At 41.8% G+C, this 13,424-nt stretch overlaps 1 protein-coding gene across 7 annotated transcripts in view; it reads left to right on the top strand.

Annotated features, from left to right (window-relative positions):
• The window catches only part of RYR2 (ryanodine receptor 2), a 746,950-nt gene that overhangs the window by 689,097 nt on the left and 44,429 nt on the right, over positions 1 to 13,424 (top strand). For all 7 annotated transcript variants that reach the window (XM_067025663.1, XM_067025662.1, XM_067025661.1 and 4 more), the window contains 3 exons: positions 6,343 to 6,447; positions 8,948 to 9,029; positions 11,302 to 12,599. In XM_067025663.1, coding sequence (XP_066881764.1) covers positions 6,343 to 6,447; positions 8,948 to 9,029; positions 11,302 to 12,599 — 1,485 coding nt within the window. The remainder of the gene's footprint in view (positions 1 to 6,342; positions 6,448 to 8,947; positions 9,030 to 11,301; positions 12,600 to 13,424) is intronic.

Below are 13,424 nucleotides of genomic sequence, written 5' to 3'. Positions count from 1 at the left end.
GGAGTCAACTGGTTAGCATTGAATTCCTTGGAAAAATGCAATATGCCTAAAGTATTTTCCTGCTCTCATCCACATTCTTACCGACCCCTTCCATAGATTCTTAGCCAATTGGCCATTTAAAATAATTACTTGAGATGTGAATTTATATGGAATGAACCTGCTTTACCACTTGGCAGGTTGGGATATCATGAACTCCTTCAAGACATAAACCGTGATGTTGACTGTGTCATAGTTCCAGGGTCTGGTATATATATTAAGCGCTCAATAAAAAGGAAGGAGGGGAGAGAAGAAGTGAAGGAGAGAGGGCAGAGTTGTAAACCACTTTTTATAGTATTCCAGTGAAAATAAGGAAGAAGTTTCATAGAAACTGTATGAAAAAGAAAAGAGCATTTAAAAACTTCATTTTAATACATGCATGTGTGTATTGTTGACTGAAAAAAAATGCACAACCTAGGAGTTGAGAATTATGTTTTATTTAGGGGACTTACTGAGGACTTAAGCCCGGGATGCAGCCTCTCAGATAGCTTTGAGGGACTGCTCCGAAGAGGTAAGGGAGGCTATATAGGATATATAGGGTTTTTTGGCAAAAACAAGAAAACAAACAAACAACAACAACAAAAAACCCCAGGGAGTCCAAACATCAAAAGATTACTGTTAAGTAAAGAAAATCAAACATCTTAAGTTAATGAATTTAGTGCTTTTCTGTGTATGGGAAGATGCAAGAATCTGGGCTCATTGAAATCATTCCTTTGATGTGAACCTTAACTACCTAGGGCCCGTTTCCTGCTTTTCTCCATCCTGAATCCCCTCAGGGTGCACAGTCAGGGCGCAGCTGCAGTAGCTGAAGTCTTGATGGCAGCAACATCCTTTGTTTACTGAAACAGCAGGCATCATTCTTTGTCCACAGTATATATATACACAAATGTGTGTGTGTATATATAAAATAATATAACATGATAATGTGTATAATATAGGTCAAATTCCAAATTCCATGAATAATATACCTTTTTTTTTACCTTGATTTGCTTTCTATTGTTAGTCTTAACCTGCAGATTCTTAAAAGATTTTATAAATTTCTACCTTTTTCAGAAAGCAAAACATTGCCATTTTCTAGAAGAGTAGTCAGTCATCTTTCCTTTCTATCTTCTGTCTCATGGCCAATATTACTCTGACTCAGTCGCTGTGATTGAAGTACCATGTGCAAGGATAAAATAGGAGGAAGAAACGTACAGTTTGCTTTGTTCGACTAAACATAACCTTGTGGGGGAAAGAGTTAAGTAAAAATAACAGATTGTATCCCCAGAGCCTAGCATACTTACAGGTGTTTGTAGAATGACTGAGTGAGTGAACTATTCATGGCCAAGTGAAGCTGCCAGGGCTGCGTGGCACACAGGAAAGATGGCAGAATGGCCATTCCTCACCTCCTCCACGCTCACTCTCTCCTCTGTATTCGTACCTTGGAAGGATCTCACTTTTTCCTCTTGTCTCCATGGGCAGGGCAGAGGATCCTTATTTCAGTATTTAAAAATGGAAAAGCCACACTTGATAATGCTAATTACTTTTCTTTAATTCAAATACAAGCAAAGTTTTAAATCCAGTTCAGTCCACTCATGTTCCTTTTTCCTTATCTTCCTTGGCTTCCACTATTACCTTAATATACTCATCGGTGTCTAGAAAGAGAGCAATACAATGTTTGGTGTGAACTGTCCTGATTAAGTGATAAGATTGATTGATGACATTAGCAAGCCAGTGAATTTTATAGAAACAGGAAGATGGCTTCTGTATAACAAATAAAAGGTAAATTCCTTTCAGCCAAGAGTGGACATTTCTTGGTTCCTATAGTAAGTGAGAGTCCTAAATTTATATAAAACTAGAAGCATCCATTGACCTTTCACTATGTGCAAAATCATTTATTCTAACTTGTTTATATAACACAGAACATTCTAAATGAACATTCAAGGAATAATAGGTAAAGTAACAAGGCTTATTATGGCCTGTTCATTTTTTTTAACTTCTCAATACTCCTTGTTTATTTGACATTTTTATATAATTTAATCAACTCAAATATTATATGTATATATACATATATATATACATACATATATATATATATATATATATATATATATATATATATATACATATATATATATATACTTTTTTTTTTTTTTTTTTTTGGCCACACTGCACGGCTTGTGGGATCTTGGTTCCCAGACCAGGGATCGAACCCCGGCCCTCAGCAGTGAAAGTGCCGAGTCCTAACCACTGGACCACCAGGGAATTCCCTAAAAATACATTTTAATAAAAATTTATTTTGGAATAATTTTAGACAGACACAAAAATTGCAAAGACAGTACAGAGAGTTCCCATATATGATTCACCCAGCTGTCCCAGCTTTTGGCATTGTAAGTAACCATGATACATTTGTCAAAACTAAGAAATTAACGTCAGCACCATTCTATAACCTAAATTACAGACTTTATTCTGATTTTACTAGTTTTTTCATTAATGTCCTTGTTCTGTTCCAGGAGCCAACCCAGGGCACCCCACTGCCTTAAGTGAAACGTATTTTGAAGATATTTGCCTTAGCATCATGTTTATTGATTATTGTTGATACTGTGAATAAAAGCTCACCATTCGCTTCATACTTACTTTGGGCTGGCTTTTAGTTGACAGCACTGCATGTTGCTTTTGGACTCCAATTTTTGCTAACTGTGGAAAATTATGCAAGGGGGGAAATCCAAAACCATCAAAATAAACATAATCTTCTGTAAGATTTCAACTCCAGTTTTCATAAGGGGGGAAGAAGACCTACCTGAGAAGGAGGACATTATATTGTCCAAATGCCTGGAGTTAAGACCACAGGGTGAGTCGTGAGAAGAGAGAAAGCTGTATTTGTCGTTCCACGAGAAGGTCAACCTGAAAGTAACTGCCTTCTGGCAGTTAGCCAGGGTGTCTGTTTGTTTTTTAATTTATTTTATGGAAGTATAATTGATGTACAATGTTGTGTTAATTTCTGCTGTACAACACAGTGATTCAGTTATACGTATATACACATTATTTTTCAGATTCTTTTCCATTATGCTTTATCACAGGTTATTGAATATAGGTCCCTGTGCTAGACACTAGGACCTTGGTGTCTGCATTCTCTGTGTAATAGTAGCAAGGGTTTTATATGTTACAGGCACTGAATAGATCAGGAGAAATAATAGGCCTGTGAGGTGGCAGGCAAGACAGATGTTCCATTCAGGTAAGTGAACAGTTCTCAGAAGTCGATGGTCTGAGGCTGAGCAAGTCCTGGAAAGTACCTTCTGTGTGTTTCAGGTTTACAAGGAAAAGTAGGAACTTGGGCGTCTGGTTTGCAGCTCTGTCGCATAAGGTTTGCAAAACAACTCTTGGTCACCTAGGGGTTTCAGAAGATCTTAGTCCTTTCTAATATAATATTTTAACATTTGGTTAAAACCTTGAAACACCATATGAAGAAAATATTTGTTTCTTCAAGAAAAATCAAGTTTATTTTCTTCGAAATGGCCTTCTAGCGTCCACCTAATGCCCCCCTGCGCTTTCCACCCTCCCCAGTGTTAGCGCGTGAGGCGCGTTGCTGAGGCTGGGCCACAGTGGAATCCTGAAGATCCGTTGCTTTGACCCAGAGTTATTTTAACAGCCAGGCAGGACTAACGTACACTGTAAAATCAGTTTGGCCTGGTACGTTGAATGGGCTCAATGTATTAACCTCTGAGTTAAAAGAACTGACTCCTCCCCACCGTCTCTTCAGACTTGCCCTGTGGCCCACTTCTTTATCCCTCTTTGAATGGATCTTGTGCGCTGGCCAGGCTCAGATAAATACAGTTCCTTCAGTCACTTTGTCACCAGGAGGCTTGTCTCACTGCAGTCATCGTATGATGGCACCATCACTTAATTCTTAGCCAATTTAAAAATGCCCCTCACCCTTGGGCCTGATTTTGTGCCGGAAAGGCCTTGGGGTAGCGGGCAAGAAGTAGGATCTGGGTTTCTCCACCGGCTCTCCACGGGGTCGTCTGCTCTTCTCCTTCCCCTCCTGCCAGTCTCAGGCTTCCTCGGGGTTGGAATTGTGCGCAGGAGGAAGAATTAGGGAGGGGAGGTCTCCCTCCGGCATGTGGAATTCAGGGCTGCACTGTGGAGGGTGGCATATTGTATTCTTTCTCTAATGAGGGGGCTTGGCCCTCTTAACTGCTTGCAGTGCCTGGAGATACCTCTTTTCCCACCCAGCTTCAAATTATTCCACAGACTCTGTGTGCATCTGGGGGTCCCCGTCCACCTTGGAATCACATTGCCCTTTCAGACAGTTTTGTCGGCAAGATTTCAAAGTCCTGCTGGACAAGATAGCTCCCTCCCGAGTACCCAACTTAAGAAATCTTCTGTTGTCATTTTCCATCTTCACAGTCCCCTACTATGGGACTGTATGCTAACCAAGCTCAGGATGCAGGAGCCGAGCACTCTTGATGGCTCTCTTGACCCCTCCTGTCTCCATGGTGTAAAGGGAAGCGGGCAGCCCTCTCCTCTCCTGTGGCAGCAGGGGTGGAGGCTGGGAGGCCCGGCACCTGCAGAGCTCTTTCCAAAGTCTTTCCCTTTTCGGCTTCAGCGCCTTTATATCTTTGAGGTAGAAAGATCTACTTAGTTTCCTTTCGCAGGTACCGAATCTAGCACCTTTCTTTTGGAATACTGAGATACTTGCACTTACTGTCTGCTACTGAGCTCAACTTAGGTCTGCCCACTCTTGCACAGTAAAGTCAATCTACTGACACCCGGTGGTGGTGAAGGGAAGTGCAGTGTTTATTGCAGGCGCCAAGCAAGGAGTCCAGGTAGGCTAGTGATTAAAAGGCCCGAACTCCCCAAGGCTTTCAGGGGAAGGTTTTTAAAGACGGAGGAGGGAGAGGGCTTGTGGGATGTGTGATCAGCTCGTGGACATTCTTCTGATTGGTTGGTGGTGAGGTTATTGGAAGCCAGCATCATCACCCTTCTCATTCCAATAGGTCTGGGGTCTAGGTGCTTGTGAGCAGCATGCGGTTAACTTCTTCCATGGGGGGTGGGAGTGGGGGTGGGGGGAGAGTTCAGTATCTGCCAAACAGCTCAAAGGACATGGCTCAGAATATTATCTATATCCCTTGAGGAGGAACGAAAGGTCCTTGATTTTGTTTGGTGGCTAAACTATTATTATTTTGTCTTGCATGACTGTTTTCCTTTCTTTCTGCATTTGTTCACTTCTTTGATTAAATGTATTCTTTGACTAAAGGTTTTCTACAGACAAAAGGAAGGCAGAGGACATGGGTGGGCGTCTATTCTGGGAAGGCCTCATAGGGTCCCACTCAGTTACATCTTCTATCCTCAGCTGTAGGGCCTCAAGCGTAGCTTGATAAAGGACAGAGTTCCATGTCGACATCTTTTCAGTACCTTCAGTGCAGCCCTCTCCTCCAGTCACTTGTCTCCAGACTAAAATCTGAAAGTTTTTATTGTGCTCTCCAACTTAAACTTATTCTGAGACATTTGTCTAATGAGTGAATGAGTTTTTTTCTTTTGAAATATATAATCCCTATTATTTCTTTTCCTGGTTGATGTGGGTGTGTTTTCAAAACTTCGCAATTGTAGAATTTCACCTTGGGAAGTAAGAATAGAAATTGTCTCCATCCAAACAGTCTCCGCTACAACACTCACTCTAGTGTCACACAAAGATCACTTCTGAAGTGAAAGCTCGGAGAGCAAAGTTAGGTTCTAATTGTCTTGGATTCTGGGTTCATAAAGTTAATGACTAAGTATTAATCTTTAAAAATCTCAATCGTTGTGTGATTGGTAACCAGGATACGGTTGTACAATGAAGCGCTGAAGAGGATATTTTGTCCTCTCTATGAATGCTTTATCCAGGTTACTATTTAACAATAAGAAGTAAGTACCTCTCATATAAAGCATAATCTCAAATTCTTTTCACACAGGCAGTCACTTCTGATGATCTCACTTAGCTAAGATGTCCTCTAAGTAGAAGAAACCAAAGTCAGACAAAAATGAAATAATTCACCATTTTTACCCCAGTGTTTTAGTTTTTTAGTATTCATACAGAAACAGAACATGAAAATCCTTGAGAAACTGTTTAGGGGATTTAAACATTTTAAGGAAGAATATGTTTGTCTCCTAAGAGTGCTATACCATTACCATCACTGTATATCTTTTGTTTGGGGTTCCTGTCTTTTCAGATAACATGCTGGTGATAAGATAGGTCAGCACTAAGTTAACTTTGTCCCTATTATTGTAAAGTTTATTTTGGCAATTAAATTATCAGGAGTGATTGTTGTTTGTCTGTTTCTGCCCCAGGGTCCTTGCACTGGCAACCAGCAGAGTTTGGCTCATAGCAGGCTCTGGGATGCGGTGGTGGGTTTTCTTCATGTATTTGCCCACATGCAGATGAAGCTGTCTCAGGTAAAGTCACTGTCCTCCACCATCCTAAGTGACACACTGGAGACTGTGATCACTGGCAAATTAAACATGCTTTCCTTCGTCTGAATATTGTCTTTCTTAGATGACTTCTTTATACAACTTTTACTCTACATTAAAAAAAAACCTTTTTTTTTAAATAAAAGAATTTTATGCAAGCTGAGAATAGGTGGAAGCCATTATTCAATTTTGAAAACAAAAGTTATTGAGGAATTGACTATAATGGAGAAATAAAACAGTCTGCAAACACTGTACATTTTACAGTCCTTTGTAGACCTACTTCTCGATGATTACTCACTGGAATTTTCCTCCTCCCTACGGATAACTGGAAGAGGATTTGTAATCTGTTCCAAATCCCTTGTTAAGGGGAGACAGTTTTCTTATAGGGTCATAAACAAGCAGCTGTTCTCAAAAGATGACACTCACCCATTAACAGGACATTTTACTTTGTGAAAGTCAAAGAGAAAAAATAATAGCTATGCAGATAGGCAAATAAAGAAGAAACAGATTTTCCACCATGCTTTAATGTTAATTCGGGAGCATATCTTGAAAACATCAGAATGCTGTTTTCTCGCTCGTGTATTGCATTTGGAGCTCAGAGTTACACGAACAGAAAAACTCTTAATATAAATCTTGAGTAAATATGTCCCTGTGACGCAGTGAATTTTGATGGGCTCTCCTGAGGCTGACATGTCTGTCGGGGTGTGGCTATGTACCTGCCAGGTGTCAGGTAGAGGAGAGAATGTTAGATTCAAAGTCAAAAGACTCCAGTCCATCCCCCACGATTTCATTCACGTGTCCCATCTCTCTTCTTTGAGTCTCCTTTCCTCCAGCAAAGTGAGGATACTCACATCTGCCCTCCTGCCTACAAGCAGGAAGATACTTGGTCAAAGATAAAGCCAGGCACTGGTTAAAGTGGCAAGGAGAGATTTAGTCAGTGATCACTGTTACTGTAGGGAAAAGAACCTAGTGTGAGCTGAACTCAACTTGGACTTGTACAGAGGTGATAAGTGTTTTAAAGGGAAGAGGAGGGGGGTTAGAAGGGTTCAGTAGAGTTAGGGAAGAGGAAAATTACAAAGGGTTGTTCAGTGTAAATGTGATTGGGCCAGCTGAATATTAAAGTCAGGATTCTACCCTCCCGTAGAGCCGGGGAGACGGGTTCTACTATCGTCAGGTGTTGGCTGGAACAAACAGAAGATTTTTCTGGCAGTCTTGAGTTTTCTCAGGCAGGCACTCTAAGGGGGGCTGGGGTCATCCTAGGGCTGCAGCCTTGAGCTGTTAGAAACTATGGTGGTGTTCTGTTCAAGTCTTTATAGATCAAGATTAAAGCCTAGTTGGGAAGAGGGCCCAGAGGAGCTGGCTAGTTTGGTCAAGGAGAGAATCTTTGTCAGTATCTAGTTATTGGTAATCAACCAAGTAAGGAAATATCATGATGCTTTCAACTAATTGCTAATGACATTTTAGTAAGTAAAGGAAATCAACATGAACCAAATTGATACATTCACGGGGGAGTTCCGATTCGGGTGTATTGCCATCATTTTATGAACATCTGATGGTGCTACCTAGCAGTTGTTCAGTTTGTAGACCTAGTCAAGGTAACAACTATTTAGGAAGAAAAAGTCTCATCCTTCCAGCAGTGTTGAAATTTGGCTTCCTATGTAGCAAAATTCATTTGAATAAAATGATACCTTGTATTTTTTTTAAAAAAAAAAAAGAAAGGGGGGTATAGTTTAAAATAAGAAGATCTGATGATTCATGAGGTCGTAATGTAAATATAAGTACAATGTAAGTACATTCCATATTTCCAGGCACTGAATCTAAGCATAGTGATGTTTGGACACAACATATCTTTGTGAAATAATTTTTTTTCATGGTGAAAAATGAAAAACAAACAAAAAAAACCCCAGAAAATTTTAACGAGAGAAATATCTGAGAGCTTGATAAAATTGGTAAATAAGATATTTTGTGCATTATTAATACAGGTAATACTTGTGTACATTTTTGCCTAGATTTATGTAGGATAAGTTTATCTCTTATCACTGTTATGCCTGTGTTTTCCAGACTATGTTAATTTTTACAAAATATATAGCATCTTGGTGTAGTAAGTTAGAAAGAAGAAAAGACAAGTCCAGTCTTCACTCAAGGAAAAGAAAGACACCCAATGTGCAGAGACACCTGAGTCTTGCCTACCTGGCCCCAGGGGTTCCACCACTGCTTTAGTTCTCCTGTACTCTTGTTAGATTTATTCGTTGTCCTTACAAGTACTTTAATAAACATGAATTGGAACCAACAGTAAATACTCTTTAATTCTTAAGTGTGTATTTTTAATAAGCTGCAGACTTAACATTTGGCCTCCCTTTAGCTCTATATTGCTGTAAAGTATCTACGATCGGTAGATCCGAACTCTTTTTGTGAGAATAAGTATGACGTTCTTGCTGCCTAGGTTTCCCGTGTTATCTCAAACGCAGTACGTTATTTCTTTCAGGATTCCAGTCAAATTGAGCTGCTGAAAGAATTGATGGATCTTCAGAAGGACATGGTGGTCATGTTGCTGTCCATGTTGGAAGGTAGTTTTGACTTATATCTTCAAGTCCCCTTTCATCTTTTATTTTAAGGATTCCATACATGCTTGCTTTGGGAGTCGGCATGCTGCAAAGGATAAAATATCAATGCTGAGATGGGACAGGTACCCCAGATTTATTGCTGGCTTGGTTACTCTTTTTCCAAGTTTGCTTTTTAAACAAGAGAAATCCTGCCTATCTCAGTTTACAAAACTATGGAATGAAATCACTGGTACTTCATTCGTAGTGATAGTTTTCATTTCATAGTGATACCCCAGAGAGCATGCTCCTCAGACAGAATACCTAAAGAAGGTTTTCTTTGTTTACCATTTTGTTTGTTTGTAACCGGTGGGGATTACAGACGTCTGGATACACTCCAACTGTGTAAATTGCCGTTTTGAGCTGACTGCCTTGTGACTCCTCTGGGTTCTTAAAATTCTGCGGGAGGAGAAGCTCGGGAGAGCGCCCCAGCCCACCAAGTCTAGTGGCAGCTTAGTCCTCCCACCCCATGCCTGTCTCTTGGGTTTTCATTCTCTCTCTTTTCTCTTTTCAACTTACTTTCCTTTGCTACTGCATTTCTTTTCTGTCTCAGACAGTAAACGTAGTAGGTAAGAGCTTGGATTCTGAGATCTGCCACCAACGCCCACGTCCCACTTTCCCACGCAGGCAGCATGACCCTGACACAAGTTAACATCTCCATTTTTCACTTTCCTCCTCTGTGAAATGGGGCTCATGATAGGCTGATGCAAGCATTCAGTGAAATCATGTGAATACGACCAAAGCAAATATAAAATGTTTGCTATCATGTTCCCGGTCCTTTTTTTTCTTAAATCCTTCCCAGTTCCTCTCTCTGTTTCCTAGTCCGCCCTGCACTGCACAGCTGTACTTTGACTGATTAAGGCGGTACGCACACCTTGCGCTAGGACTTCAACGGTGCAGCGTTTGCTTGAAACCCTTAGCTGGCAGCCACTTTATATCCTTTGAGCACAGGATCCTTTTCCCATGACCTCAATTCAAGTTTTAGTCTAAATAATAATAACACCACAACCGTAATAATTGCAACAGGAACTGCAGGAATGACAACTTAAAATTAACCTCGTTGAATATGCCGGCTGCTGGTTTAAGTACTTTTTCATCCTAATGTCAGGTTTATGAATTGCATAGTAATATTATCACTGTTTTGCAAATGAGGAAACTGAGTGCAGAGAGACTAAGAAGTCTGCCCAGGTAGCTCAGCTGACAGATGGTGGGGACCTGGATTTGAATCCTAATAGCATGGCTCCTGAGCCTATGCTCTTAACCCTGGTGTTTAATGCTTCACAGATGCACTCAACAGACCCCTCACCATGCATCTTTTTCCTGATGCGTGTCTTCGTGTTACATATCAAGCTCTGTTCATGGAATAAAAGCATTCGATGACTGTACCTTAGGATAACATCTCATTTCCTCAAGCTTATCCATAATCTGCCATTTTCTAATTTTAAACATTCTGGACCATGAAGAAATGCAGATCTTTTACATTTTACATCAGAAAGAGCATCTAATTTTCTCTCAGCAGATCTGTTTAAAATCCAGGCCTTAGCCCTCAATAATCATGTCACGGCCGGCACATTAATTTAACCTTGCCAAACCTCAGTTTTCTCAATAGTAAAATCAGAATTAATAAGAAGTGCCTGCCTCACAGACATATGAACGTGAAATCCGGTAACGTTTACGAGCAGTGACATTTCAACCCGAAAGGTCTGTGCAAACACTCATTTTTATTATTAATACGAGACTGTATTTCAGTTTCTGGCTTTAGGACAATATAAATGTTTGCCCCATTTTTTTTTTTAAATCCTAAAACACGTTACTTTTTTTTAAAATCCTAAAACACAATCAGAGGAAAAAAATGTCAGCTTTTCTTCACATATTGTTTTATGTGCGTTAGTCTAATTACTTTGTAAACATGCTTTTGCTTGTGTTCATGTAATCACTCTTGGAAACTAGAGTTTACAAGTAATTACTCTTCTTTTCCTTCCTACGTTGGAAGATAAAGAAGGAGCTATCTTTGATTCAGATGTCATGTAAGATTTATATTGTTATTTTCTCTATAGACACTGGGGTTTTTTTAGACATTTTAAGATGTTTAATATCTACCTGCACAAATTAGCGACAACTTATACAACCGGGCCAGATTACAACTAATTCACAGTAACGTACACTAGCTTCTATCCGGCTTCGACACCGGTTTTATCGGGAATGTTCATTTTGAGCCAATGCAGTTCTTTACCCCTAGGCAATGTCGTTAATGGCACCATCGGCAAACAGATGGTTGATATGCTCGTGGAATCTTCCAACAACGTGGAGATGATTCTCAAATTTTTTGACATGTTCTTAAAACTCAAAGACTTGACGTCTTCAGATACCTTTAAAGAGTATGACCCAGACGGTAAGGGAGTCATCTCCAAGAGGGACTTCCACAAAGCGATGGAGAGCCACAAGCACTACGCCCAATCCGAGACCGAGTTTCTGCTGTCCTGCGCAGAGACGGATGAAGACGAGAGCCTGGATTACGAGGAATTTGTCCAGCGGTTCCACGAGCCTGCCAAGGACATCGGCTTCAACGTGGCGGTGCTTCTGACAAACCTTTCCGAACACATGCCCAACGACACCCGGCTGCAGACCTTCCTGGAGTTGGCCGAGAGTGTCCTGAATTACTTCCAGCCCTTTCTGGGCCGCATCGAGATCATGGGCAGTGCCAAGCGCATCGAGAGGGTTTACTTTGAAATCAGTGAGTCCAGCCGGACCCAGTGGGAGAAGCCCCAGGTCAAGGAGTCCAAAAGGCAGTTTATATTTGATGTGGTCAACGAAGGGGGAGAAAAGGAGAAGATGGAGCTCTTCGTGAACTTCTGTGAGGACACCATATTTGAGATGCAGCTCGCGGCTCAGATCTCAGAGTCGGATTTGAACGAGAGGTCAGCGAATAAAGAGGAGAGTGAGAAGGAGAAGCCAGAGGAGCAGGGGCCGAGGGTGGGTTTCTTTTCCATCATGACGGTCAAGTCGGCCCTGTTTGCCCTCAGGTATAATATCTTGACCCTTATGCGGATGCTCAGCTTAAAGAGCCTGAAGAAGCAGATGAAAAAGCTGAAGAAGATGACGGTGAAGGACATGGTCACGGCCTTCTTTACGTCCTACTGGGGGGTTTTTATGAGCCTCCTGCACTTCGTAGCGAGCGTTTGCAGGGGCTTCTCCCGCATCGTCGGCAGCCTCCTGCTGGGAGGAAGCCTGGTGGAAGGTGCGAAGAAGATCAAGGTGGCGGAGCTCTTGGCCAACATGCCAGACCCCACGCAGGATGAGGTTCGAGGAGACGGGGAGGACGGGGACAGGAAAGCCATGGAAGGCGCCCTGCCCAACGAAGATCTGACGGACTTAAAGGAACTGACAGAGGAGAGTGACCTGCTTTCCGACATCTTTGGCTTGGACCTGAAGCGAGAAGGCGGGCGGTACAAACTGATTCCCCATAATCCCAATGCTGGCCTGAGCGACCTTATGAGCAACCCCGTCCCTGTCCCCGAGGTGCAAGAAAAGTTCCAGGTAACTTACCTCCAGTCACAGCAGCTCTCTGGACTTCAGGTGGGCATGATAAGTGAACTTGACATCAGCTGTCTTGCTAGCGGCAGGGTGGTTTTCGGTACGTGACTTGCCTTGCCAAAGAGGAATGGCTTTTTAGTTAGGTGGAGCTAGCCTTTTGTGAAGGTTCCTTGTAAATTATTCAGTTAAACCATGAAAGTACGAGGTGAAGTATTCACCCTCCTGACATTAGGCAATTGAACAATAATCATTCCATCCACAGATATTTTATGAGGATTGGCCAGGTGTCTGACACCACTGGTATCATAGCAAATTGAAAGAAATGTAAGGGCTTCCCTGGTGGTGCAGTGGTTGAGAGTCCGCCTGCCAATGCAGGGGACGTGGGTTCGTGTCCCCGTCCGGGAGGATCCCACGTGCTGCGGAGCGGCTGGGCCCATGAGCCGCGGCCACCAAGCCTGCACGTCCGGAGCCTGTGCTCTGCAGCGGGAGAGGCCACAGCAGCGAGAGGCCCGCGTACCGCAAAAGGAAAAAAAAAAAAAGGAATGTAAGATGTGCTCACTGCTTTCAAGTTGCCTTAAAGAGTTTATTAGAAAGATAAAAGACTCATGAAAAAGTTATTAAGTGGTAAGTAGCATAGGCAGCAGACAGTAGAGGTTACCTGTGTTGAGAAAATGGAAACCTCAGTATAGCTTGGAGTAGTTAGATGAAACTTCAGTGGGACTTCAGTTGGTGTTGGAGGATGAGTAGGATTTGAGTAGGTGATTGAGGGGAAGAAGGTAGTTGTGAAATAGGAAAAGTGGGAAGGAGCTCAGAAAGTTGGTACCTACT

Source organism: Kogia breviceps, chromosome 2 (genome assembly GCF_026419965.1).
Source record: "Kogia breviceps isolate mKogBre1 chromosome 2, mKogBre1 haplotype 1, whole genome shotgun sequence".
NCBI lineage: Eukaryota > Metazoa > Chordata > Mammalia > Artiodactyla > Physeteridae > Kogia > Kogia breviceps.
Note: the sequence above shows the minus strand (reverse complement) of the source record. Positions and strands in the feature narration are given on the sequence as shown.